At 52.1% G+C, this 25,153-nt stretch overlaps 1 protein-coding gene across 1 annotated transcript in view; it reads right to left on the bottom strand.

Annotated features, from left to right (window-relative positions):
* LOC129825481 (protein phosphatase 1 regulatory subunit 14C-like) overlaps positions 1–25,153 on the bottom strand; it is a 55,874-nt gene that overhangs the window by 20,629 nt on the left and 10,092 nt on the right. The window contains exon 2 of the mRNA XM_055885615.1: positions 805–888. Within this exon, the coding sequence (XP_055741590.1) occupies positions 805–888 (84 nt within the window). The remainder of the gene's footprint in view (positions 1–804; positions 889–25,153) is intronic.

The raw sequence follows: 25,153 nt of genomic DNA, 5'->3' as shown, positions 1-25,153 counted from the left end.
GATGCAGTTCCTATGTAGTATTGTGAAGCATTATGCAGTTCCTATGCAGTATTATGAAGCATTATGCTGTTCCTATGCAGTATTATGCTGTTCCTATGCAGTATTATGAAGCATTATGCAGTTCCTATGCAGTATTATGAAGCATTATGCAGTTCCTATGCAGTATTATGAAGCATTATGCAGTTCCTATGCAGTATTATGAAGCATTATGCAGTTCCTATGCAGTATTATGAAGCATTATGCAGTTCCTATGCAGTATTATGCAGTTCCTATGCAGTATTATGAAGCATTATGCAGTTCCTACGCAATATTATGAAGCATTATGCAGTTCCTATGCAGTATTATGAAGCATTATGCAGTTCATATGCAGTATTGTGAAGAATTATGCAGTATTATGAAGCATTATGCAGTTCCTATGCAGTATTATGAAGCATGATGCAGTTCCTATGCAGTATTATGAAGCATGATGCAGTTCCTATGTAGTATTGTGAAGCATTATGCAGTTCCAATGCAGTATTAGGAAGCATTATGCAGTTCCTATGCAGTATTATGAAGCATGATGCAGTTCCTATGCAGTATTATGAAGCATTATGCAGTTCCTATGCAGTATTATGAAGCATTATGCAGTTCCTATGCAGTATTATGAAGCATTATGCAGTTCCTATGCAGTATTATGAAGCATTATGCAGTATTATGAAGCATTATGCAGTTCCTATGCAGTATTGTGAAGCATTATGCAGTTCCTATGCAGTATTATGAAGCATTATGGAGTTTTTATGCAGTAATGTGAAGGATTATGGGTACCTGTAGTTTGACAGCTCTCTCGTCTTCGCTGTTGACTTCCAACAGGTCATCGATGTCTATCTCCACCTCTGGCATCTCCTCTTCCTGGAAGAACAAACATCATAAATCACCACCACCATAAATCCTCATCACCATCATCATCATAACTCATCATCATCACCATAACTCATCATCATCACCATAAATCCTCATCACCATCATCATCATAACTCATCACCATAACTCATCATCATCATCACCATCATCATCATCATCATCATCACCATAACTCATCATCATCATCACCATCACCACCATAACTCATCATCATCACCATAACTCATCATCATCACCATAACTCATCATCATCACCATCATCACCATAACTCATCATCATCACCATCATCACCATAACTCATCATCATCACCATCATCACCATACCTCATCATCATCACCATCATCACCATACCTCATCATCATCACCATCATCACCATAACTCATCATCATCACCATCATCACCATAACTCATCATCATCATCATCATCATCACCACCATAGCTCATCATCATCACCATAATTCATCATCATCACCATAACTCATCATCATCACCATCATCATCACCACCATAGCTCATCATCATCACCATAATTCATCATCACCACCATAACTCATCATCATCATCATCATCACCATAATTCATCATCACCATAACTCATCATCATCACCATAATTCATCATCACCATAACTCATCATCATCACCATCATCACCATAACTCATCATCATCACCATAACTCATCATCATCACCATCATCACCATAACTCATCATCATCACCATAACTCATCATCATCATCATCATCACCATCATCACCATAACTCACCATCACCATAACTCATCATCATCATCATCATCACCATAACTCATCATCATCACCATAAATCCTCATCACCATCATCATCATCATCATCATAACTCACCATAACTCATCATCATCATCATCATCATCATCATCATCATCATCATCACCATAACTCATCATCATCATCATCATCACCATAACTCATCATCATCATCATCATCATCATCATCATCATCATCATCATCATAACTCACCATAACTCATCATCATCATCATCATCATCACCATAACTCATCATCATCATCATCATCATCATCATCATCACCATCATCATCATCACCATAACTCATCATCATCACCATAACTCATCATCACCATAACTCATCATCACCATAATTCATCATCATCATCACCATCATCAGTTTAATATTGTCTCCATAACAGAGAAGACATCTGTTAATGTCATCCTGCCAGTCTCTGGGCTGCGTTGGGTAATGATGCTAATGGTTCCATCACCAGCCTCCCGGGTGGCGCAGTGGTCTAGGGCACTGCATCGTGCTAGCTGCGCCACCAGAGTCTCTGGGCTGCGTTGGGTAATGATGCTAATGGTTCCATGCTAAACCGACCAACGTCACTTTCGGGTCTAACATCATTACAAGGATCTAACCCTTTCTGTCTAACATCATTACAATGATCTAACCATTTCTGTCTGACACCATTACAATGATCTAACCATTTCTGTCTGACATCATTACAATGACCTAACCCTTTCTGTCTGACACCATTACAATGATCTAACCCTTTCTGTCTGACACCATTACAATGATCTAACCATTTCTGTCTGACATCATTACAATGATCTAACCATTTCTGTCTGACATCATTACAATGATCTAACCATTTCTGTCTGACACCATTACAATGATCTAACCCTTTGTCTAACACCATTACAATGATCTAACCCTTTCTGTCTAACACCATTACAATGATCTAACCCTTTCTGTCTAACACCATTACAATGATCTAACCCTTTCTGTCTGACACCATTACAATGACCTAACCCTTTCTGTCTGACACCATTACAATGACCTAACCCTTTCTGTCTGACATCATTACAATGATCTAACCCTTTCTGTCTGACACCATTACAATGATCTAACCCTTTCTGTCTGACACCATTACAATGATCTAACCATTTCTGTCTGACATCATTACAATGATCTAACCCTTTCTGTCTGACACCATTACAATGATCTAACCCTTTCTGTCTGACATCATTACAATGATCTAACCCTTTCTGTCTGACACCATTACAATGATCTAACCCTTTCTGTCTAACATCATTACAATGATCTAACCCTTTGTCTAACACCACTGCAATGATCTAACCCTTTCTGTCTGACATCATTACAATGATCTAACCCTTTCTGTCTGACACCATTACAATGATCTAACCCTTTCTGTCTAACATCATTACAATGATCTAACCCTTTCTGTCTGACACCATTACAATGATCTAACCCTTTCTGTCTGACACCATTACAATGATCTAACCCTTTCTGTCTAACATCATTACAATGATCTAACCCTTTGTCTAACACCACTGCAATGATCTAACCCTTTCTGTCTGACATCATTACAATGATCTAACCCTTTCTGTCTGACACCATTACAATGATCTAACCCTTTCTGTCTAACATCATTACAATGATCTAACCCTTTCTGTCTGACACCATTACAATGATCTAACCCTTTCTGTCTGACACCATTACAATGATCTAACCCTTTCTGTCTGTCACCACTACATTGATATGACTGCCTTTCATTTAGCCGCCAGACTGGTTTCGTGTGTGTATCTCTCTCTCTCTCTCTGTGTGTGTGTGTGTGTGTGTGTGTGTGTGTGTGTGTGTGTGTGTGTGTGTGTGTGTGTGTGTGTGTGTGTGTGTGTGTGTGTGTGTGTGTGTGTCTCTGTGTGTGTGTGTGTGTGTCTCTGTGTGTGTGTCTCTGTGTGTGTGTGTGTGTCTCTGTGTGTGTGTGACTGGTCACCTCTGACTCCCTGGTTCTCCTCCTACACTCTGAAATACTCCTCATTAAAGAACAGCAAGATAATATTCCTTTGCTTTCTGAAAAGAGATATATTCTCTCATTCTCTGAGAGAGAAAGATATTCCCTGGTTCTTTCTGACAAAGCTCTTCTGAGTTGATCAGATATTAGCTTCATATCAGTCTCAAAGCTTCAGCTTCATACCAGTCTCAAAGCTTCAGCTTCATACCAGTCTCAAAGCTTCAGCTTCATACCAGTCTCAAAGCGTCAGCTTCATACCAGTCTCAAAGCTTCAACTTCATACCAGTCTTAAAGCTTCTGCTTCATACCAGTCTCAAAGCTTCAGCGTCATACCAGTCTCAAAGCTTCAGCTTCATCCCAGTCTCAAAGCTTCAGCTTCATCCCAGTCTCAAAGCTTCAGCTTCATTTCAGTCTCAAAGCTTCAGCGTCATACCAGTCCCAAAGCTTCAGCTTCATATCAGTCTCAAAGCTTCAGCGTCATACCAGTCTCAAAGCTTCAGCGTCATACCAGTCTCAAAGCTTCAGCTTCATACCAGTCTCAAAGATTCAGCTTCATACCAGTCTCAAAGCTTCAGCTTCATCCCAGTCTCAAAGCTTCAGCTTCATACCAGTCTCAAAGCTTCAGCTTCATACCAGCCTCTAAGCTGCAGCTTCATACCAGTCTTAAAGCTGCAGCTTCATACCAGTCTTAAAGCTTCAGCTTCATACCAGCCTCTAAGCTGCAGCTTCATATCAGTCTCAAAGCTTCAGCTTCATATCAGTCTCAAAGCTTCAGCTTCATACCAGTCTCAAAGCTTCAGCTTCATACCAGTCTCTAAGCTTCAGCTTCATATCAGTCTCAAAGCTTCAGCTTCATACCAGTCTCAAAGCTTCAGCTTCATACCAGTCTCTAAGCTTCAGCTTCATACCAGTCTCAAAGCTTCAGCTTCATACCAGTCTCAAAGCTTCAGCTTCATACCAGTGTTAAATTAAAGCTTCAGCTTCATACCAGTCTCAAAGCTTCAGCTTCATACCAGTCTCAAAGCTTCAGCTTCATACCAGTCTCAAAGCTTCAGCGTCATACCAGTCTCAAAGCTTCAGCGTCATACCAGTCTCAACGCTTCAGCTTCATCCCAGTCTCAAAGCTTCAGCTTCATCCCAGTCTCAAAGCTTCAGCTTCATACCAGTCTCAAAGCTTCAGCTTCATACCAGTCTCAAAGCTTCAGCGTCATACCAGCCTCTAAGCTTCAGCGTCATACCAGTCTCAACGCTTCAGCTTCATACCAGTCTTAAATTAAAGCTTCAGCTTCATACCAGTCTTAAATTAAAGCTTCAGCTTCATACCAGTCTTAAATTAAAGCTTCAGCTTCATACCAGTCTCAAAGCTTCAGCTATAGTCTGATGTGAATCAACTCAGACAACCCTAAACAGATGACTCACACACAGAGTGTGTGTGCGCGTGTCTGTGTGTGTGTGTGTGTGTGTGTGTGTCTGTGTGTGTGTGTGTGTGTGTGTGTGTGTGTGTGTGTGTGTGTGTGTGTCTGTGTGTGTGTGTGTGTGTGTCTGTGTGTGTGTGTGTCTGTGTGCGCGTGTGTGTGTGGGAGAGGAACGGAACATTAAGGCTCAACCCATCACAACATCAAATAGACTATCTCTGTCACACACAGCAGGGTAGACATCCACAGTCCTGCCACCCAGCAGGGTAGACATCTACAGTCCTGCCACCCAGGAGGGTAGACATCCACAGTCCTGCCACCCAGCAGGGTAGACATCCACAGTCCTGCCACCCAGCAGGGTAGACATCTACAGTCCTGCCACCCAGCAGGGTAGACATCTACAGTCCTGCCACCCAGGAGGGTAGACATCCACAGTCCTGCCACCCAGCAGGGTAGACATCTACAGTCCTGCCACCCAGCAGGGTAGACATCTATAGTCCTGCCACCCAGCAGGGTAGACATCTATAGTCCTGCCACCCAGCAGGGTAGACATCCACAGTCCTGCCACCCAGCAGGGTAGAGATCTACATTCCTGTCACCCAGCAGGGTAGAGACCCACAGTTCTGCCACCCAGCAAGGTAGACATCCACAGTCCTGCCACCCAGCAGGGTAGACATCCACAGTCCTGCCACCCAGCAGGGTAGACATCCACAGTCCTGCCACCCAGCAGGGTAGACATCTACAGTCCTGCCACCCAGCAGGGTAGAGATCTACAGTCCTGCCACCCAGCAGGGTAGACATCCACAGTCCTGCCACCCAGCAGGGTAGACATCCACATTCCTGCCACCCAGCAGGGTAGACATCCACAGTCCTGCCACCCAGCAGGGTAGACATCCACAGTCCTGCCACCCAGCAGGGTAGACATCTATAGTCCTGCCACCCAGCAGGGTAGACATCTATAGTCCTGCCACCCAGCAGGGTAGACATCTACAGTCCTGCCACCCAGCAGGGTAGACATCTACAGTCCTGCCACCCAGCAGGGTAGACATCTACAGTCCTGCCACCCAGCAGGGTAGACATCCACAGTCCTGCCACCCAGCAGGGTAGACATCTACAGTCCTGCCACCCAGCAGGGTAGACATCCACAGTCCTGCCACCCAGCAGGGTAGACATCTACAGTCCTGCCACCCAGCAGGGTAGACATCTACAGTCCTGCCACCCAGCAGGGTAGACATCTACAGTCCTGCCACCCAGCAGGGTAGACATCTACAGTCCTGCCACCCAGCAGGGTAGACATCTACAGTCCTGCCACCCAGCAGGGTAGACATCTACAGTCCTGCCACACATACAGTCTATTTCCCAACATGCATTGGGAAAGTATTCAGACCCCTTGATTTATTCCACATTTTGTTACGTTACAGCCTTATTACAAAATTGATTAAATCGTTTTTTCCCTCGTCAATCTACACACAATACCCCATAATGACAAAACGAAAACAAGTTTGGAAAATGTTGCTAATTTATAAAACAAAAAAACCTGAAATATCACATTTTCGTTAGTATTCAGACCCTGTACTCAGCACTTTGTTGAAGCACCTTTGGCAGCGATTACATCCTTGAGTCTTCTTGGGTATGAAGCTACAAGCTTGGCACACCTCTATTTGGGGAGTTTCTCCCATTCTTCTCTGCAGATCCTCTCAAGCTCTGTCAGGTTGGATGGGGAGTGTCGCTGCACAGCTATTTTCATGTCTCTCCAGAGATGTTCGATCGGGTTCAAGTCCGGGCTCTGGCTGGGCCACTCAAGGACATTCAGAGACTTGTCCCTGAAGCCACTCCTGCGTTGTCTTGGCTGGGTGCTTAGGGTCGTTGTTCTGGTGGAAGGTGAACCTTCACCTCAGTCTGAGGTCCTGAGTGCTCTGGAGCAGGTTTTCATCAAGGATCTTGATGTACTTGGCTCCGTTCATCTTTCCCTCGATCCTGACTAGTCTCCCAGTCCCTGCTGCTGAAAAACATCCCCACAGCATGATGCTGCCACCACCATGCTTCATCGTAGGGATGGTGTCAGGTTTCCTCCAGGCGTGACGCTTGGCATTCAGGGCAAAGAGTTCAATCTTGGATTCATCAGACCAGCCTTTTGACAAACTCCAATGTGCTGTCATGTGCCTTTTACTGAGGGGTGGCTTCCTTCTGGCCACTTTACCATAAAGGCCTGATTGGTGGAGTGCTGCAGAGATGGTTGTCATTATGGAAGGTTCTCCCATTTCCACAGAGTAACTCCAGAACTCTGTCAGAGTGACCATTGGGTTCTTGGTCACCTCCCTGACCAAGGCCCTTCTCCCCCTGATAGGTCAGCTTGGAAGGGCAGCCAGCTCTAGGAAGAGTCTTGGTGGTTCTAAACTTCTTCCATTTAAGAATGATGGAGGCCACTGTGTTCTTGGGGACCTTCAATGCTGCAGAAATGTTTTTGGTACCCTTCCCTAGATCTGTGCCTCGACACAATCCTGTCTCTACGCTCTACGGACAATTCCTTGGACCTCATGGCTTGGTTTTTGCTCTGACATGCACTGTCAACTGTGGGACCTTTATATAGACAGGTGTGTGCCTTTCCAAATCATGTCCAATCAATTGAATTTACCACAGGTGGACTACAATCAAGACGTACACTACCAGTCAAAGGTTTTCTAACTACTACTCATTCCAGGGTTGTTCTTTATTTGAACTATTGTCTACATTGTAGAATAATAATGAAGACATCACAACTATGAAATAACACATATGGAATCATGTAGTAACCAAAAAAAGTGTTAAGCAAATCAAAATATATTTTATATTTGAGATTCTTCAAAGTAGCCACCCTTTGCCTTGATGACAGCTTTGCACACTCTAAAAACTTCTAAAACTATTGACCGGTAGTGTAGAAACATCTCAAGGATGATCAATGGAAACAGGATGCACCTGAGCTCAATTTTGAGTCTCAGTAAGTAAATAAGGTATGTACGTTTTTATTTTTTATTTTTTATAAATTAGCAAACATTTCTAAAAACCTGTTTTCACTTTGTCATTATGGGGTATTGTGATGTCATTATGGGGTATTGTGTGTAGATTAATGAGGGAAAACATTTCTTTAATCCATTTTAGAATAAGGCTGTAATGTAACAAGATGTGGGAAAAAGTCAAGGGGTCTGAATACTTTCAGAGTATGTGTGGCTGGTCTCCGTTGCTCTGGGAGGGTGTCCGTTGCTCTGGGAGGGTGTCCGTTGCTCTGGGAGGGTGTCCGTTGCTCTGGGAGGGTGTCCGTTGCTCTGGGAGGGTCTCCGTTGCTCTGGGAGTGTGTCCGTTGCTCTGGGAGGGTGTCCGTTGCTCTGGGAGGGTGTCCGTTGCTCTGTTGCTCCTGTCTGAGGTGCTGAGGCTTCGGTTGACGGTGACGTCCTTCAGGGTCCTGGCGAAAGTTAGGACTGCTGTCTTGTAGAGGTGGACCTGGTCATAAAGAATGTTCAAGTCCAGGGTGGAGTAGTGGGCCAGGTAAACATTAGTCCAGGGTGGAGTAGTGGAGTGGTGGGCCAGGTAAACATTACTCCAGGGTGGAGTGGTGTAGTGGTGGGCCAGGTAAACATTAGTCCAGGGTGGAGTAGTGGAGTGGTGAGCCAGGTAAACATTACTCCAGGGTGGAGTGGTGTAGCGGTGGGCCAGGTAAACATTAGTCCAGGGTGGAGTAGTGGAGTAGTGGGCCAGGTAAACATTAGTCCAGGGTGGAGTAGTGGAGTGGTGGGCCAGGTAAACATTAGTCCAGGGTGGAGTAGTGGAGTGGTGGGCCAGGTAAACATTACTCCAGGGTGGAGTGGTGTAGTGGTGGGCCAGGTAAACATTACTCCAGGGTGGGGTGGTGGGCCAGGTAAACATTACTCCAGGGTGGAGTGGTGTAGTGGTGGGCCAGGTAAACATTAGTCCAGGGTGGAGTAGTGGAGTGGTGGGCCAGGTAAACATTAGTCCAGGGTGGAGTAGTGGAGTGGTGGGCCAGGTAAACATTAGTCCAGGGTGGAGTAGTGGAGTGGTGGGCCAGGTAAACATTAGTCCAGGGTGGAGTAGTGGAGTGGTGGGCCAGGTAAACATTACTCCAGGGTGGAGTGGTGTAGTGGTGGGCCAGGTAAACATTACTCCAGGGTGGGGTGGTGGGCCAGGTAAACATTACTCCAGGGTGGAGTGGTGTAGTGGTGGGCCAGGTAAACATTAGTCCAGGGTGGAGTAGTGGAGTGGTGGGCCAGGTAAACATTAGTCCAGGGTGGAGTAGTGGAGTGGTGGGCCAGGTAAACATTACTCCAGGGTGGAGTGGTGGAGTGGTGGGCCAGGTAAACATTACTCCAGGGTGGAGTGGTGTAGTGGTGGGCCAGGTAAACATTACTCCAGGGTGGAGTGGTGTAGTGGTGGGCCAGGTAAACATTACTCCAGGGTGGGGTGGTGGGCCAGGTAAACATTACTCCAGGGTGGAGTGGTGGGCCAGGTAAACATTACTCCAGGGTGGAGTGGTGGGCCAGGTAAACATTACTCCAGGGTGGAGTGGTGGGCCAGGTAAACATTACTCCAGGGTGGAGTGGTGGGCCAGGTAAACATTACTCCAGGGTGGAGTAGTGGAGTGGTGGGCCAGGTAGTCATTAGTCCAGGGTGGAGTAGTGGAGTGGTGGGCCAGGTAAACATTAGTCCAGGGTGGAGTGGTGGAGTGGTGGGCCAGGTAAACATTAGTCCAGGGTGGAGTAGTGGGCCAGGTAAACATTAGTCCAGGGTGGAGTGGTGGGCCAGGTAAACATTAGTCCAGGGTGGAGTGGTGGGCCAGGTAAACATTACTCCAGGGTGGAGTGGTGGGCCAGGTAAACATTAGTCCAGGGTGTAGTGGTGGACCAGGTAAACATTAGTCCAGGGTGGAGTGGTGGGCCAGGTAAACATTAGTCCAGGGTGGAGTGGTGGGCCAGGTAAACATTAGTCCAGGGTGGAGTGGTGGGCCAGGTAAACATTAGTCCAGGGTGGAGTGGTGGGCCAGGTAAACATTAGTCCAGGGTGGAGTAGTGGAGTGGTGGGCCAGGTAAACATTACTCCAGGGTGGAGTGGTGGGCCAGGTAGTCATTAGTTCAGGGTGGAGTGGTGGGCCAGGTAAACATTACTCCAGGGTGGAGTGGTTGGCCAGGTAAACATTACTCCAGGGTGGAGTAGTGGGCCAGGTAAACATTACTCCAGGGTGGAGTGGTGGGCCAGGTAAACATTACTCCAGGGTGGAGTAGTGGGCCAGGTAAACATTACTCCAGGGTGGAGTAGTGGGCCAGGTAAACATTCCTCCAGGGTGGAGTAGTGGGCCAGGTAAACATTACTCCAGGGTGGAGTAGTGGGCCAGGTAAACATTACTCCAGGGTGGAGTGGTGGGCCAGGTAAACATTACTCCAGGGTGGAGTAGTGGGCCAGGTAAACATTACTCCAGGGTGGAGTGGTGGGCCAGGTAAACATTACTCCAGGATGGAGTGGTGGGCCAGGTAAACATTAGTCCAGGGTGGAGTGGTGGGCCAGGTAAACATTACTCCAGGGTGGAGTGGTGGGCCAGGTAAACATTACTCCAGGGTGGAGTGGTGGGCCAGGTAAACATTAGTCCAGGGTGGAGTGGTGGGCCAGGTAAACATTACTCCAGGGTGGAGTAGTGGAGTGGTGGGCCAGGTAAACATTAGTCCAGGGTGGAGTGGTGGAGTGGTGGGCCAGGTAAACATTAGTCCAGGGTGGAGTGGTGGAGTGGTGGGTCAGGTAAACATTAGTCCAGGGTGGAGTGGTGGGCCAGGTAAACATTAGTCCAGGGTGGAGTGGTGGGCCAGGTAAACATTACTCCAGGGTGGAGTAGTGGGCCAGGTAAACATTACTCTAGGGTGGAGTGGTGGGCCAGGTAAACATTACTCCAGGATGGAGGGGTGGGCCAGGTAAACATTACTCCAGGGTGGAGTGGTGGAGTGGTGGGCCAGGTAAACATTACTCCAGGGTGGGGTGGTGGGCCAGGTAAACATTAGTCCAGGGTGGAGTAGTGGAGTGGTGGGCCAGGTAAACATTAGTCCAGGGTGGAGTAGTGGGCCAGGTAAACATTACTCTAGGGTGGAGTGATGGGCCAGGTAAACATTACTCCAGGATGGAGTGGTGGGCCAGGTAAACATTACTCCAGGGTGGAGTGGTGGAGTGGGGGGCCAGGTAAACATTACTCCAGGGTGGGGTGGTGGGCCAGGTAAACATTAGTCCAGGGTGGAGTAGTGGAGTGGTGGGCCAGGTAAACATTAGTCCAGGGTGGAGTAGTGGGCCAGGTAAACATTACTCTAGGGTGGAGTGGTGGGCCAGGTAAACATTACTCCAGGATGGAGTGGTGGGCCAGGTAAACATTACTCCAGGGTGGAGTGGTGGAGTGGTGGGCCAGGTAAACATTACTCCAGGATGGAGTGGTGGGCCAGGTAAACATTACTCCAGGGTGGAGTGGTGGAGTGGTGGGCCAGGTAAACATTACTCCAGGGTGGAGTGGTGGGCCAGGTAAACATTACTCCAGGGTGGAGTGGTGGGCCAGGTAAACATTACTCCAGGGTGGAGTGGTGGGCCAGGTAAACATTACTCCAGGGTGGAGTGGTGGGCCAGGTAAACATTAATCCAGGGTGGAGTGGTGGGCCAGGTAAACATTACTCCAGGGTGGAGTGGTGGGCCAGGTAAACATTACTCCAGGGTGGAGTGGTGGGCCAGGTAAACATTAGTCCAGGGTGGAGTGGTGGGCCAGGTAAACATTACTCCAGGGTGGAGTGGTGGGCCAGGTAAACATTACTCCAGGGTGGAGTGGTGGGCCAGGTAAACATTACTCCAGGGTGGAGTGGTGGGCCAGGTAAACATTAGTCCAGGGTGGAGTAGTGGAGTGGTGGGCCAGGTAAACATTACTCCAGGGTGGAGTGGTGGGCCAGGTAAACATTACGTTTTGAGGCACAGAATGCTTGCATTCACCCTCTGTCTTTTCATGGTAGCAGGGTGAAGATAACCACTTGTGAGTTAGGGAATGAGGAAAAAGCTTTTTTCAAATCACTCCCTTGAGTGCTGTGGCCACCCTTCCCTGTTGGGCCCTCAGATTGTTTGTGCCCGTGTGAATGATGATGTGGTTTGGGGATCCTAGTCTGTCCTCTGACAGCAGCTCCAGGGCCTAGTGTTTAGACACCAGAGTTTAGCCACTTTGTATCTTGAATATACAGTTGAAGTCGGAAGCTTACATATACTTAGGTTGGAGTCATTAAAACTCGTTTTTCAACCACTCCACAAATATCTTGTTTACAAACTATAGTTTTGGCAGTCGGTTAGGACATCTACTTTTGTGCATGACACAATGAGTCATGCACGAGACGTATGTGGCAGGGTCTACAGTCAATCATGGACTACCAAAGTAAAACCAGCCCCGTCGCGGACCACGATGTCTTGCTCCCAGACAAACTAAACAACTTCTTTGCTCGCTTTGAGGACAATACAGTGCCACTGACACGGCCCGTTACCAAAACCTGCGGACTCTCCTTCACTGCAGCCGACGTGAGTAAAACATTTAAACGTGTTTTGAACCCTCGCAAACCTGCCGCCCCTCCACTCTAACCACTAGGTTACCTGCCGTTCCTCCACTCTAACCACTAGACTACCTGCTGCCCCTCCACTCTAACCACTAGGCTACCTGCCGCCCCTCCACTCTAACCACTAGGCTACCTGCCGCCCCTCCACTCTAACCACTAGGTTACCTGCCGTTCCTCCACTCTAACCAATAGGCTACCTGCCGCCCCTCCACTCTAACCACTAGGCTAAATGCCGCCCCTCCACTCTAACCACTAGGCTACCTGTCACCGCTCCACTCTAACCACTAGTCTACATGCCGCCCCTCCACTCTAACCACTAGTCTACCTGCCACCCCTCCACTCTAACCACTAGGCTACCTGCCGCCCCTACACTCTAACCACTAGTCTACCTGCCTCCCCTCCACTCTAACCACTAGTCTACCTGCCACCCCTCCACTCTAACCACTAGTCGACCTGCCTCCCCTCCACTCTAACCACTAGTCTACCTGCCTCCCCTCCACTCTAACCACTAGGCTACCTGCCGCCCCTCCACTCTAACCACTAGGATACCTGCCGCCCCTCCACTCTAACCACTAGGCTACCTGCAGCCCCTCCACTCTAACCACTAGTCTACCTGCCACCCCTACACTCTAACCACTAGTCTACCTGCCACCCCTACACTCTAACCACTAGACTACCTGCCACCCCTACACTCTAACCACTAGGCTACCTGCCGCCCCTACACTCTAACCACTAGGCTACCTGCCGCCCCTCCACTCTAACCACTAGGTTACCTGCCGCCCCTCCACTCTAACCACTAGACTACCTGCCGCCCCTACACTCTAACCACTAGTCTACCTGCCGTCCCTACACTCTAACCACTAGGCTACCTGTCGCCCCTCCACTCTAACCACTAGGTTACCTGCCGTTCCTCCACTCTAACCAATAGGCTACCTGCCGCCCCTCCACTCTAACCACTAGGCTAAATGCCGCCCCTCCACTCTAACCACTAGGCTACCTGTCACCGCTCCACTCTAACCACTAGTCTACATGCCGCCCCTCCACTCTAACCACTAGTCTACCTGCCAACCCTCCACTCTAACCACTAGGCTACCTGCCGCCCCTACACTCTAACCACTAGTCTACCTGCCTCCCCTCCACTCTAACCACTAGTCTACCTGCCACCCCTCCACTCTAACCACTAGTCGACCTGCCTCCCCTCCACTCTAACCACTAGTCTACCTGCCTCCCCTCCACTCTAACCACTAGGCTACCTGCCGCCCCTCCACTCTAACCACTAGGATACCTGCCGCCCCTCCACTCTAACCACTAGGCTACCTGCAGCCCCTCCACTCTAACCACTAGTCTACCTGCCACCCCTACACTCTAACCACTAGTCTACCTGCCACCCCTACACTCTAACCACTAGACTACCTGCCGCCCCTACACTCTAACCACTAGGCTACCTGCCGCCCCTACACTCTAACCACTAGGATACCTGCCGCCCCTCCACTCTAACCACTAGACTACCTGCCGCCCCTCCACTCTAACCACTAGACTACCTGCCGCCCCTACACTCTAACCACTAGTCTACCTGCCGTCGCTACACTCTAACCACTAGACTACCTGCCGCCCCTCCACTCTAACCACTAGACTACCTGCGACCCCTCCACTCTAACCACTAGGCTACCTGCCGCCCCTCCACTCTAACCACTAGGCTACCTGCCACCCCTACACTCTAACCACTAGACTACCTGCCACCCCTCCACTCTAACCACTAGGCTACCTGCCGCCCCTCCACTCTAACCACTAGGCTACCTGCCACCCCTCCACTCTAACCACTAGTCTACCTGCCACCCCTCCACTCTAACCACTAGGCTACCTGCCGCCCCTACACTCTAACCACTAGGCTACCTGCAGCCCCTCCACTCTAACCACTAGTCTACCTGCCACCCCTACACTCTAACCACTAGTCTACCTGCCACCCCTACACTCTAACCACTAGACTACCTGCCACCCCTACACTCTAACCACTAGGCTACCTGCCGCCCCTCCACTCTAACCACTAGACTACCTGCCGCCCCTCCACTCTAACCACTAGACTACCTGCCGCCCCTACACTCTAACCACTAGTCTACCTGCCGTCCCTACACTCTAACCACTAGACTACCTGCCGCCCCTCCACTCTAACCACTAGACTACCTGCCACCCCTCCACTCTAACCACTAGGCTACCTGCCGCCCCTCCACTCTAACCACTAGGCTACCTGCAGCCCCTCCACTCTAACCACTAGGCTACCTGCCGCCCCTCTACTCTAACCACTAGGCTACCTGCCGTCCCAACACTCTAACCACTAGACTACCTGCCGCCCCTCCACTCTAACCACTAGGCTACCTGCCCCCCCTCCACTCTAACCACTAGACTACCTGCCGTCCCTACACTCTAACCACTAGTCTACCTGCCCCCTCTACACTCTAACCACTAGGCTACCCTGCCGCTCTAACCACTAGGCTACCTGCCGCCCCTCCACTCTAACCACTAGGTTACCTGCCGCCCCTCCACTCTAACCACTAGGCTACCTGCCACCCCTACACTCTAACCACTAGACTACCTGCCACCCCTACACTCTAACCACTAGGCTACCTGCCACCCCTACACTCTAACCACTAGACTACCTGCCCCCTCCACACTCTAACCACTAGGCTACCCTGCCGCTCTAACCACTAGGCTACCTGCCGCCCCTCCACTCTAACCACTAGGCTAAATGCCGCCCCTCCACTCTAACCACTAGGCTACCTGTCGCCGCTCCACTCTAACCACTAGTCTACCTGCCGCCCCTCCACTCTAACCACTAGTCTACCTGCCACCCCTCCACTCTAACCACTAGACTACCTGCCACCCCTACACTCTAACCACTAGGCTACCTGCCGCCCCTACACTCTAACCACTAGTCTACCTGCCTCCCCTCCACTCTAACCACTAGTCTACCTGCCTCCCCTCCACTCTAACCACTAGGCTACCTGCCGCCCCTCCACTCTAACCACTAGGCTAAATGCCGCCCCTCCACTCTAACCACTAGGCTACCTGTCACCGCTCCACTCTAACCACTAGTCTACCTGCCGCCCCTCCACTCTAACCACTAGTCTACCTGCCACCCCTCCACTCTAACCACTAGACTACCTGCCACCCCTACACTCTAACCACTAGGCTACCTGCCGCCCCTACACTCTAACCACTAGTCTACCTGCCTCCCCTCCACTCTAACCACTAGGTTACCTGCCGCCCCTCCACTCTAACCACTAGGCTAAATGCCGCCCCTCCACTCTAACCACTAGGCTACCTGCCGCCCCTCCACTCTAACAACTAGTCTACCTGCCACCCCTACACTCTAACCACTAGTCTACCTGCCACCCCTACACTCTAACCACTAGGCTACCTGCCGCCCCTCCACTCTAACCACTAGACTACCTGCCGCCCCTCCACTCTAACCACTAGACTACCTGCCGCCCCTACACTCTAACCACTAGTCTACCTGCCGTCCCTACACTCTAACCACTAGACTACCTGCCGCCCCTCCACTCTAACCACTAGACTACCTGCCACCCCTCCACTCTAACCACTAGTCTACCTGCCGCCCCTCCACTCTAACCACTAGGCTACCTGCAGCCCCTCCACTCTAACCACTAGGCTACCTGCCGCCCCTCCACTCTAACCACTAGGCTACCTGCCGTCCCAACACTCTAACCACTAGACTACCTGCCGCCCCTCCACTCTAACCACTAGGCTACCTGCCGCCCCTCCACTCTAACCACTAGACTACCTGCCACCCCTCCACTCTAACCACTAGACTACCTGCGGCCCCTCCACTCTAACCACTAGTCTACCTGCCACCCCTCCACTCTAACCACTAGTCTACCTGCCACCCCTACACTCTAACCACTAGGCTACCTGCCACCCCTACACTCTAACCACTAGGCTACCTGCAGCCCCTCCACTCTAACCACTAGACTACCTGCCACCCCTCCACTCTAACCACTAGGCTACCTGCCGTCCCAACACTCTAACGACTAGACTACCTGCCGCCCCTCCACTCTAACCACTAGGCTACCTGCCCCCTCTACACTCTAACCACTAGGCTACCTGCCGCCCCTCCACTCTAACCACTAGACGACCTGCCGCCCCTCCACTCTAACCACTAGACTACCTGCCGCTCTAACCACTAGGCTACCTGCCGCCCCTCCACTCTAACCACTAGGCTACCTGCCGCCCCTCCACTCTAACCACTAGTCTACCTGCCACCCCTCCACTCTAACCACTAGGCTACCTTCCGCCCCTCCACTCTAACAGCTAGACTACCTGCCGTCCCTACACTCTAACCACTAGGCTACCTTCCGTCCCTACACTCTAACCACTAGGCTACCTGCCGCCCCTACACTCTAACCACTAGGCTACCTTCCGTCCCTACACTCTAACCACTAGGCTACCTGCCGCCCCTCCACTCTAACCACTAGTCTACCTGCCACCCCTACACTCTAACCACTAGACTACCTGCCGCCCCTCCACTCTAACCACTAGGATACCTGCCGCCCCTCCACTCTAACCACTAGGCTACCTGCAGCCCCTCCACTCTAACCACTAGACTACCTGCCACCCCTCCACTCTAACCACTAGGCTACCTGCCGTCCCAACACTCTAACCACTAGACTACCTGCCGCCCCTCCACTCTAACCACTAGACTACCTGCCCCCTCCAATCTAACCACTAGACTACCTGCCGCCCCTCCACTCTAACCACTAGGCTACCTGCCCCCTCCAATCTAACCACTAGACGACCTGCCGCCCCTCCACTTTAACCACTAGACTACCTGCCGCTCTAACCACTAGGCTACCTGCCGCCCCTCCACTCTAACCACTAGGCTACCTGCCGCCCCTCCACTCTAACCACTAGGCTACCTGCCGTCCCAACACTCTAACCACTAGGCTACCTGCCGCCCCTCCACTCTAACCACTAGGCCACCTGCCGCCCCTACACTCTAACCACTAGTCTACCTGCCACCCCTACACTCTAACCACTAGAATACCTGCCCCCTCTACACTCTAACCACTAGGCTACCTGCCACCCCTCCACTCTAACAGCTAGACTACCTGCCGTCCCTACACTCTAACCACTAGGCTACCTTCCGTCCCTACACTCTAACCACTAGGCTACCTGCCGTCCCTACACTCTAACCACTAGGCTACCTGCCACCCCTCCACTCTAACCACTAGGCTACCTGCCACCCCTCCACTCTAACCACTAGGCTACCTGCCACCCCTCCACTCTAACCACTAGGCTACCTGCCACCCCTCCACTCTAACCACTAGGCTACCTGCCCCCCCTCCACTCTAACCACTAGGCTACCTGCCCCCCCTCCACTCTAACCACTAGACTACCTGCCACCCCTACACTCTAACCACTAGGCTACCTGCCCCCTCTACACTCTAACCACTAGGCTACCTGCCCCCTCTACACTCTAACCACTAGGCTACCTGCCACCCCTCCACTCTAACAGCTAGACTACCTGCCGTCCCTACACTCTAACCACTAGGCTACCTGCCGTCCCTACACTCTAACCACTAGGCTACCTGCCGTCCCTACACTCTAACCACTAGACTACCTGCCGCCTCTACACTCTAACCACTAGGCTACCTGCCGCCCCTCCACTCTAACCACTAGGCTACCTGCCGCCTCTACACTCTAACCACTAGGCTACCTGCCGCCCCTCCACTCTAACCACTAGACTACCTGCCGCCTCTACACTCTAACCACTAGGCTACCTGCAGCCCCTCCACTCTAACCACTAGGCTACCTGCCCCCCCTCCACTCTAACCACTAGGCTACCTGCCCCCTCTACACTCTAACCACTAGGCTACCTGCCACCCCTCCACTCTAACCACTAGGCTACCTGCCGTCCCTACACTCTAACCACTAGACTACCTGCCGCCTCTACACTCTAACCACTAGGCTACCTGCCGCCCCTCCACTCTAACCACTAGGCTACCTGCCGCCTCTACACTCTAACCACTAGGCTACCTGCCGCCCCTCCACTCTAACCACTAGACTACCTGCCGCCTCTACACTCTAACCACTAGGCTACCTGCAGCCCCTCCACTCTAACCACTAGGCTACCTGCCCCCCCTCCACTCTAACCACTAGGCTACCTGCCCCCCCTCCACTCTAACCACTAGGCTACCTGCCCCCTCTACACTCTAACCACTAGGCTACCTGCCACCCCTCCACTCTAACCACTAGGCTACCTGCCACCCCTCCACTCTAACCACTAGGCTACCTGCCACCCCTCCACTCTAACCACTAGGCTACCTGCCACCCCTCCACTCTAACCACTAGGCTACCTGCCCCCCCTCCACTCTAACCACTAGGCTACCTGCCGCCCCTCCACTCTAACCACTAGACTACCTGCCGCCCCTCCACACTAACCACTAGACTACCTGCAGCCCCTCCACTCTAACCACTAGGCTACCTGCTGCCCCTCCAGTCTAACCACTAGACTACCTGCCCCCCCTCCACTCTAACAACTAGACTACCTGCCCCCTCTACTCTAACCACTAGGCTACCTGCCCCCCCTCCACTCTAACCACTAGGCTACCCGCCACCCCTCCACTCTAACCACTAGGCTACCTGCCCCCTCTACACTCTAACCACTAGGCTACCTGCCGCCCCTCCACTCTAACCACTAGTCTACCTGCCGCCTCTACACTCTAACCACTAGACTACCTGCCGCCTCTACACTAACCACTAGACTACCTGCCCCCTCCACACTCTAACCACTAGACTACCTGCCGCCCCTCCACTCTAACCACTAGACTACCTGCCGCTCTAACCACTAGGCTACCTGCCGCCCCTCCACTCTAACCACTAGGCTACCTGCCGCCCCTCCGCTCTAACCACTAGGTTACCTGCCGCCCCTCCACTCTAACCACTAGGCTACCTGCCCCCTCTACACTCTAACCACTAGGCTACCTGCCCCCTCTACACTCTAACCACTAGGCTACCTGCCACCCCTCCACTCTAACCACTAGACTACCTGCCGTCCCTCCACTCTAACCACTAGGCTACCTGCCACCCCTCCACTCTAACCACTAGACTACCTGCCGTCCCTCCACTCTAACCACTAGGCTACCTGCCACCTCTACACTCTAACCACTAGACTACCTGCCGCCCCTCCAGTCTAACCACTAGACTACCTTCCCCCTCTACACTCTAACCACTAGTCTACCTGCCACCCCTACACTCTAACCACTAGACTACCTGCCACCCCTACACTCTAACCACTAGGCTACCTGCCGCCCCTACACAATAACCACTAGGCTACCTGCCGCCCCTCCACTCTAACAACTAGTCTACCTGCATCCCCTCCACTCTAACCACTAGTCTACCTGCCACCCCTCCACTCTAACCACTAGGCTACCTGCCGCCCCTCCACTCTAACCACTAGGATACCTGCCGCCCCTCCACTCTAACCACTAGGATACCTGCCGCCCCTCCACTCTAACCACTAGGCTACCTGCCGCCCCTCCACTCTAACCACTAGACTACCTGCCACCCCTCCACTCTAACCACTAGGCTACCTGCCACCCCTCCACTCTAACCACTAGGCTACCTGCCACCCCTCCACTCTAACCACTAGGCTACCTGCCGCCCCTCCACTCTAACCACTAGGATACCTGCCGCCCCTCCACTCTAAACACTAGACTACCTGCCACCCCTCCACTCTAACCACTAGGCTACCTGCCCCCCCTCCACTCTAACCACTAGACTACCTGCCCCCTCCACACTCTAACCACTACACGACCTGCCGCCCCTCCACTCTAACCACTAGACTACCTGCCGCTCTAACCACTAGGCTACCTGCCACCCCTCCACTCTAACCTCTAGGCTACCTGCCGCCCCTCCACTCTAACCACTAGACTACCTGCCGCCCCTCCACTCTAACCACTAGGCTACCTGCCCCCCCTCCACTCTAACCACTAGTCTACCTGCCACCCCTCCACTCTAACCACTAGGCTACCTGCCGCCCCTACACTCTAACCACTAGTCTACCTGCCACCCCTACACTCTAACCACTAGGCTACCTGCCCCCTCTACACTCTAACCACTAGGCTACCTGCCACCCCTCCACTCTAACCACTAGTCTACCTGCCTCCCCTCCACTCTAACCACTAGTCTACCTGCCTCCCCTCCACTCTAACCACTAGACTACCTTCCCCCTCTACACTCTAACCACTAGACTACCTGCCGCCCCTCCACTCTAACCACTAGACTACCTGCAGCCCCTCCACTCTAACCACTAGGCTACCTGCTGCCCCTCCAGTCTAACCACTAGACTACCTGCCCCCTCTACTCTAACCACTAGACTACCTGCCACCCCTCCACTCTAACCACTAGGCTACCTGCAGCCCCTCCACTCTAACCACTAGGCTACCTGCCGCCCCTCCACTCTAACCACTAGGCTACCTGCAGCCCCTCCACTCTAACCACTAGACTACCTGCCACCCCTCCACTCTAACCACTAGGCTACCTGCCGTCCCAACACTCTAACCACTAGACTACCTGCCGCCCCTCCACTCTAACCACTAGGCTACCTGCCCCCCCTCCACTCTAACCACTAGGCTACCTGCCCCCTCTACACTCTAACCACTAGGCTACCTGCCACCCCTCCACTCTAACCACTAGGCTACCTGCCACCCCTCCACTCTAACCACTAGGCTACCTGCCACCCCTCCACTCTAACCACTAGGCTACCTGCCCCCCCTCCACTCTAACCACTAGGCTACCTGCCCCCCCTCCACTCTAACCACTAGGCTACCTGCCACCCCTCCACTCTAACCACTAGTCTACCTGCCTCCCCTCCACTCTAACCACTAGACTACCTGCCACCCCTCCACTCTAACCACTAGGCTACCTGCAGCCCCTCCACTCTAACCACTAGGCTACCTGCCGCCCCTCCACTCTAACCACTAGGCTACCTGCAGCCCCTCCACTCTAACCACTAGACTACCTGCCACCCCTCCACTCTAACCACTAGGCTACCTGCCGTCCCAACACTCTAACCACTAGACTACCTGCCGCCCCTCCACTCTAACCACTAGGCTACCTGCCCCCCCTCCACTCTAACCACTAGGCTACCTGCCCCCTCTACACTCTAACCACTAGGCTACCTGCCACCCCTCCACTCTAACCACTAGGCTACCTGCCACCCCTCCACTCTAACCACTAGGCTACCTGCCACCCCTCCACTCTAACCACTAGGCTACCTGCCCCCCCTCCACTCTAACCACTAGGCTACCTGCCCCCCCTCCACTCTAACCACTAGGCTACCTGCCACCCCTCCACTCTAACCACTAGTCTACCTGCCTCCCCTCCACTCTAACCACTAGTCTACCTGCCTCCCCTCCACTCTAACCACTAGACTACCTTCCCCCTCTACACTCTAACCACTAGACTACCTGCCGCCCCTCCACTCTAACCACTAGACTACCTGCAGCCCCTCCACTCTAACCACTAGGCTACCTGCTGCACCTCCAGTCTAACCACTAGACTACCTGCCCCCTCTACTCTAACCACTAGACTACCTGCCACCCCTCCACTCTAACCACTAGGCTACCTGCTGCCCCTCCAGTCTAACCACTAGACTACCTGCCCCCTCTACTCTAACCACTAGACTACCTGCCGCCCCTCCACTCTAACCACTAGGCTACCTGCAGCCCCTCCACTCTAACCACTAGGCTACCTGCCGCCCCTCCACTCTAACCACTAGGCTACCTGCAGCCCCTCCACTCTAACCACTAGACTACCTGCCACCCCTCCACTCTAACCACTAGGCTACCTGCCCCCCCTCCACTCTAACCACTAGACTACCTGCCCCCCCTCCACTCTAACCACTAGACTACCTGCCGCCCCTACACTCTAACCACTAGACTACCTGCCACCTCTACACTCTAACCACTAGGCTACCTGCAGCCCCTCCACTCTAACCACTAGACTACCTGCCACCCCTACACTCTAACCACTAGGCTACCTGCCGCCCCTACACTCTAACCACTAGACTACCTGCCGCCTCTACACTAACCACTAGACTACCTGCCCCCTCCACACTCTAACCACTAGACTACCTGCCGCCCCTCCACTCTAACCACTAGGCTACCTGCCGTCCCTACACTCTAACCACTAGGCTACCTGCCGTCCCTACACTCTAACCACTCGGCTACCTGCCACCCCTACACTCTAACCACTAGGCTACCTGCCGCCCCTCCACTCTAACCACTAGGCTACCTGCCGCCCCTCCACTCTAACCACTAGGCTACCTGCAGCCCCTACACTCTAACCACTAGACTACCTGCCACCCCTACACTCTAACCACTAGACTACCTGCCACCCCTACACTCTAACCACTAGGCTACCTGCCCCCTCTACACTCTAACCACTAGGCTACCTGCCCCCTCTACACTCTAACCACTAGGCTACCTGCCACCCCTCCACTCTAACCACTAGACTACCTGCCGTCCCTACACTCTAACCACTAGGCTACCTGCCGTCCCTACACTCTAACCACTCGGCTACCTGCCCCCTCTACACTCTAACCTCTAGGCTACCTGCCGCCCCTCCACTCTAACCTCTAGGCTACCTGCCCCCTCTACACTCTAACCTCTAGGCTACCTGACACCCCTCCACTCTAACCACTAGTCTACCTGCCGCCTCTACACTCTAACCACTAGGCTACCTGCCCCCTCTACACTCTAACCTCTAGGCTACCTGCCACCCCTCCACTCTAACCACTAGGCTACCTGCCACCCCTACACTCTAACCACTAGGCTACATGCCCCCTCTACACTCTAACCACTAGGCTACCTGCCACCCCTACACTCTAACCACTAGGCTACCTGCACCCTCTACACTCTAACCACTAGGCTACCTGCCCCCTCTACACTCTAACCACTAGGCTACCTGCCACCCCTCCACTCTAACCACTAGGCTACCTGCCACCCCTCCACTCTAACCACTAGGCTACCTGCCACCCCTCCACTCTAACCACTAGGCTACCTGCCACCCCTCCACTCTAACCACTAGGCTACCTGCCGCCCCTACACTCTAACCACTAGGCTACCTGCCCCCTCTACACTCTAACCACTAGGCTACCTGCCCCCTCTACACTCTAACCACTAGGCTACCTGCCCCCTCTACACTCTAACCACTAGGCTACCTGCCTCCCCTACACTCTAACCACTAGTCTACCTGCCACCCCTCCACTCTAACCACTAGGCTACCCAATGTGAAACCAAAAAATATACGTTCCAACAACTTCCAGGGAACCAAGTGTGTTAGCTGGGCTCTCTCTCTGATTGCTGCAGCTGTGTTAACACTGACTGGCTCTTATTGGCGCAGGGATCTATGAAGCGAGCAATGAGAACACACACACACTCGTTATACAGACCCCCAACCCCGTGTCTGTTCACGCTGGCAGAAAACACACAGAGACATGCTCGCTTTCTCGCTCGCTGTCACACACACAGCCCGTCATACCTCTGTGATGACAGACTGCAGTGTGTCACTAAGGGAAGGAGGTCAGAGCGAGAGGAGCTGATTGGTTGACGGAGAGAAGCTCAACCTCAGCATGTCATTCTTTAACCCACTGCCCTTCTTTCCTCCTCCTCCTCCTCCTCCTCCTCCTCCTCCTCCTCCTCCTCCTCCTCCTCTAGCCCCATCCCCCCTTTCTCTGCTTTGGCAGCATACTGCATGATACGGAGAACACACACACACACACACACACACACACACACACACACACACACACACACACACACACACACACACACACACACACACACACACACACACACACACACACTTTCTCAGCTCTTTAAATGTTAAAGAACGTACCAACTGTCGGTGAGCACCGGGGAGAAATACCGTCTACCGGGGAGAAATACCGTCTACCGGGGAGAAATACCGTCTACCGGGGAGAAATACCGTCTACCGGGGAGAAATACCGTCTACCGGGGAGAAAGCATTTCAATCTCTTGGTCCATACCATCTACCGGGGGGTCTCTCCCCGGACCAGAAGGCTAGAGAAGATTCTACAACGCAGACACAGTAGTAGAACCCCATACCAGAGGAGGCTACAGACACAGTAGTAGAACCCCATACCAGAGGAGACTATAGACACAGTAGTAGAACCCCATACCAGAGGAGGCTACAGACACAGTAGTAGAACCCCATACCAGAGGAGACTATAGACACAGTAGTAGAACCCCATACCAGAGGAGGCTACAGACACAGTAGTAGAACCCCATACCAGAGGAGACTATAGACACAGTAGTGGAACCCCATACCAGAGGAGGCTACAGACACAGTAGTAGAACCCCATACCAGAGGAGGCTATAGACACAG

This window comes from Salvelinus fontinalis, chromosome 27 (genome assembly GCF_029448725.1).
Source record: "Salvelinus fontinalis isolate EN_2023a chromosome 27, ASM2944872v1, whole genome shotgun sequence".
Classification (NCBI taxonomy): domain Eukaryota; kingdom Metazoa; phylum Chordata; class Actinopteri; order Salmoniformes; family Salmonidae; genus Salvelinus; species Salvelinus fontinalis.
This window is presented reverse-complemented; position numbering and strand designations above follow the sequence as displayed.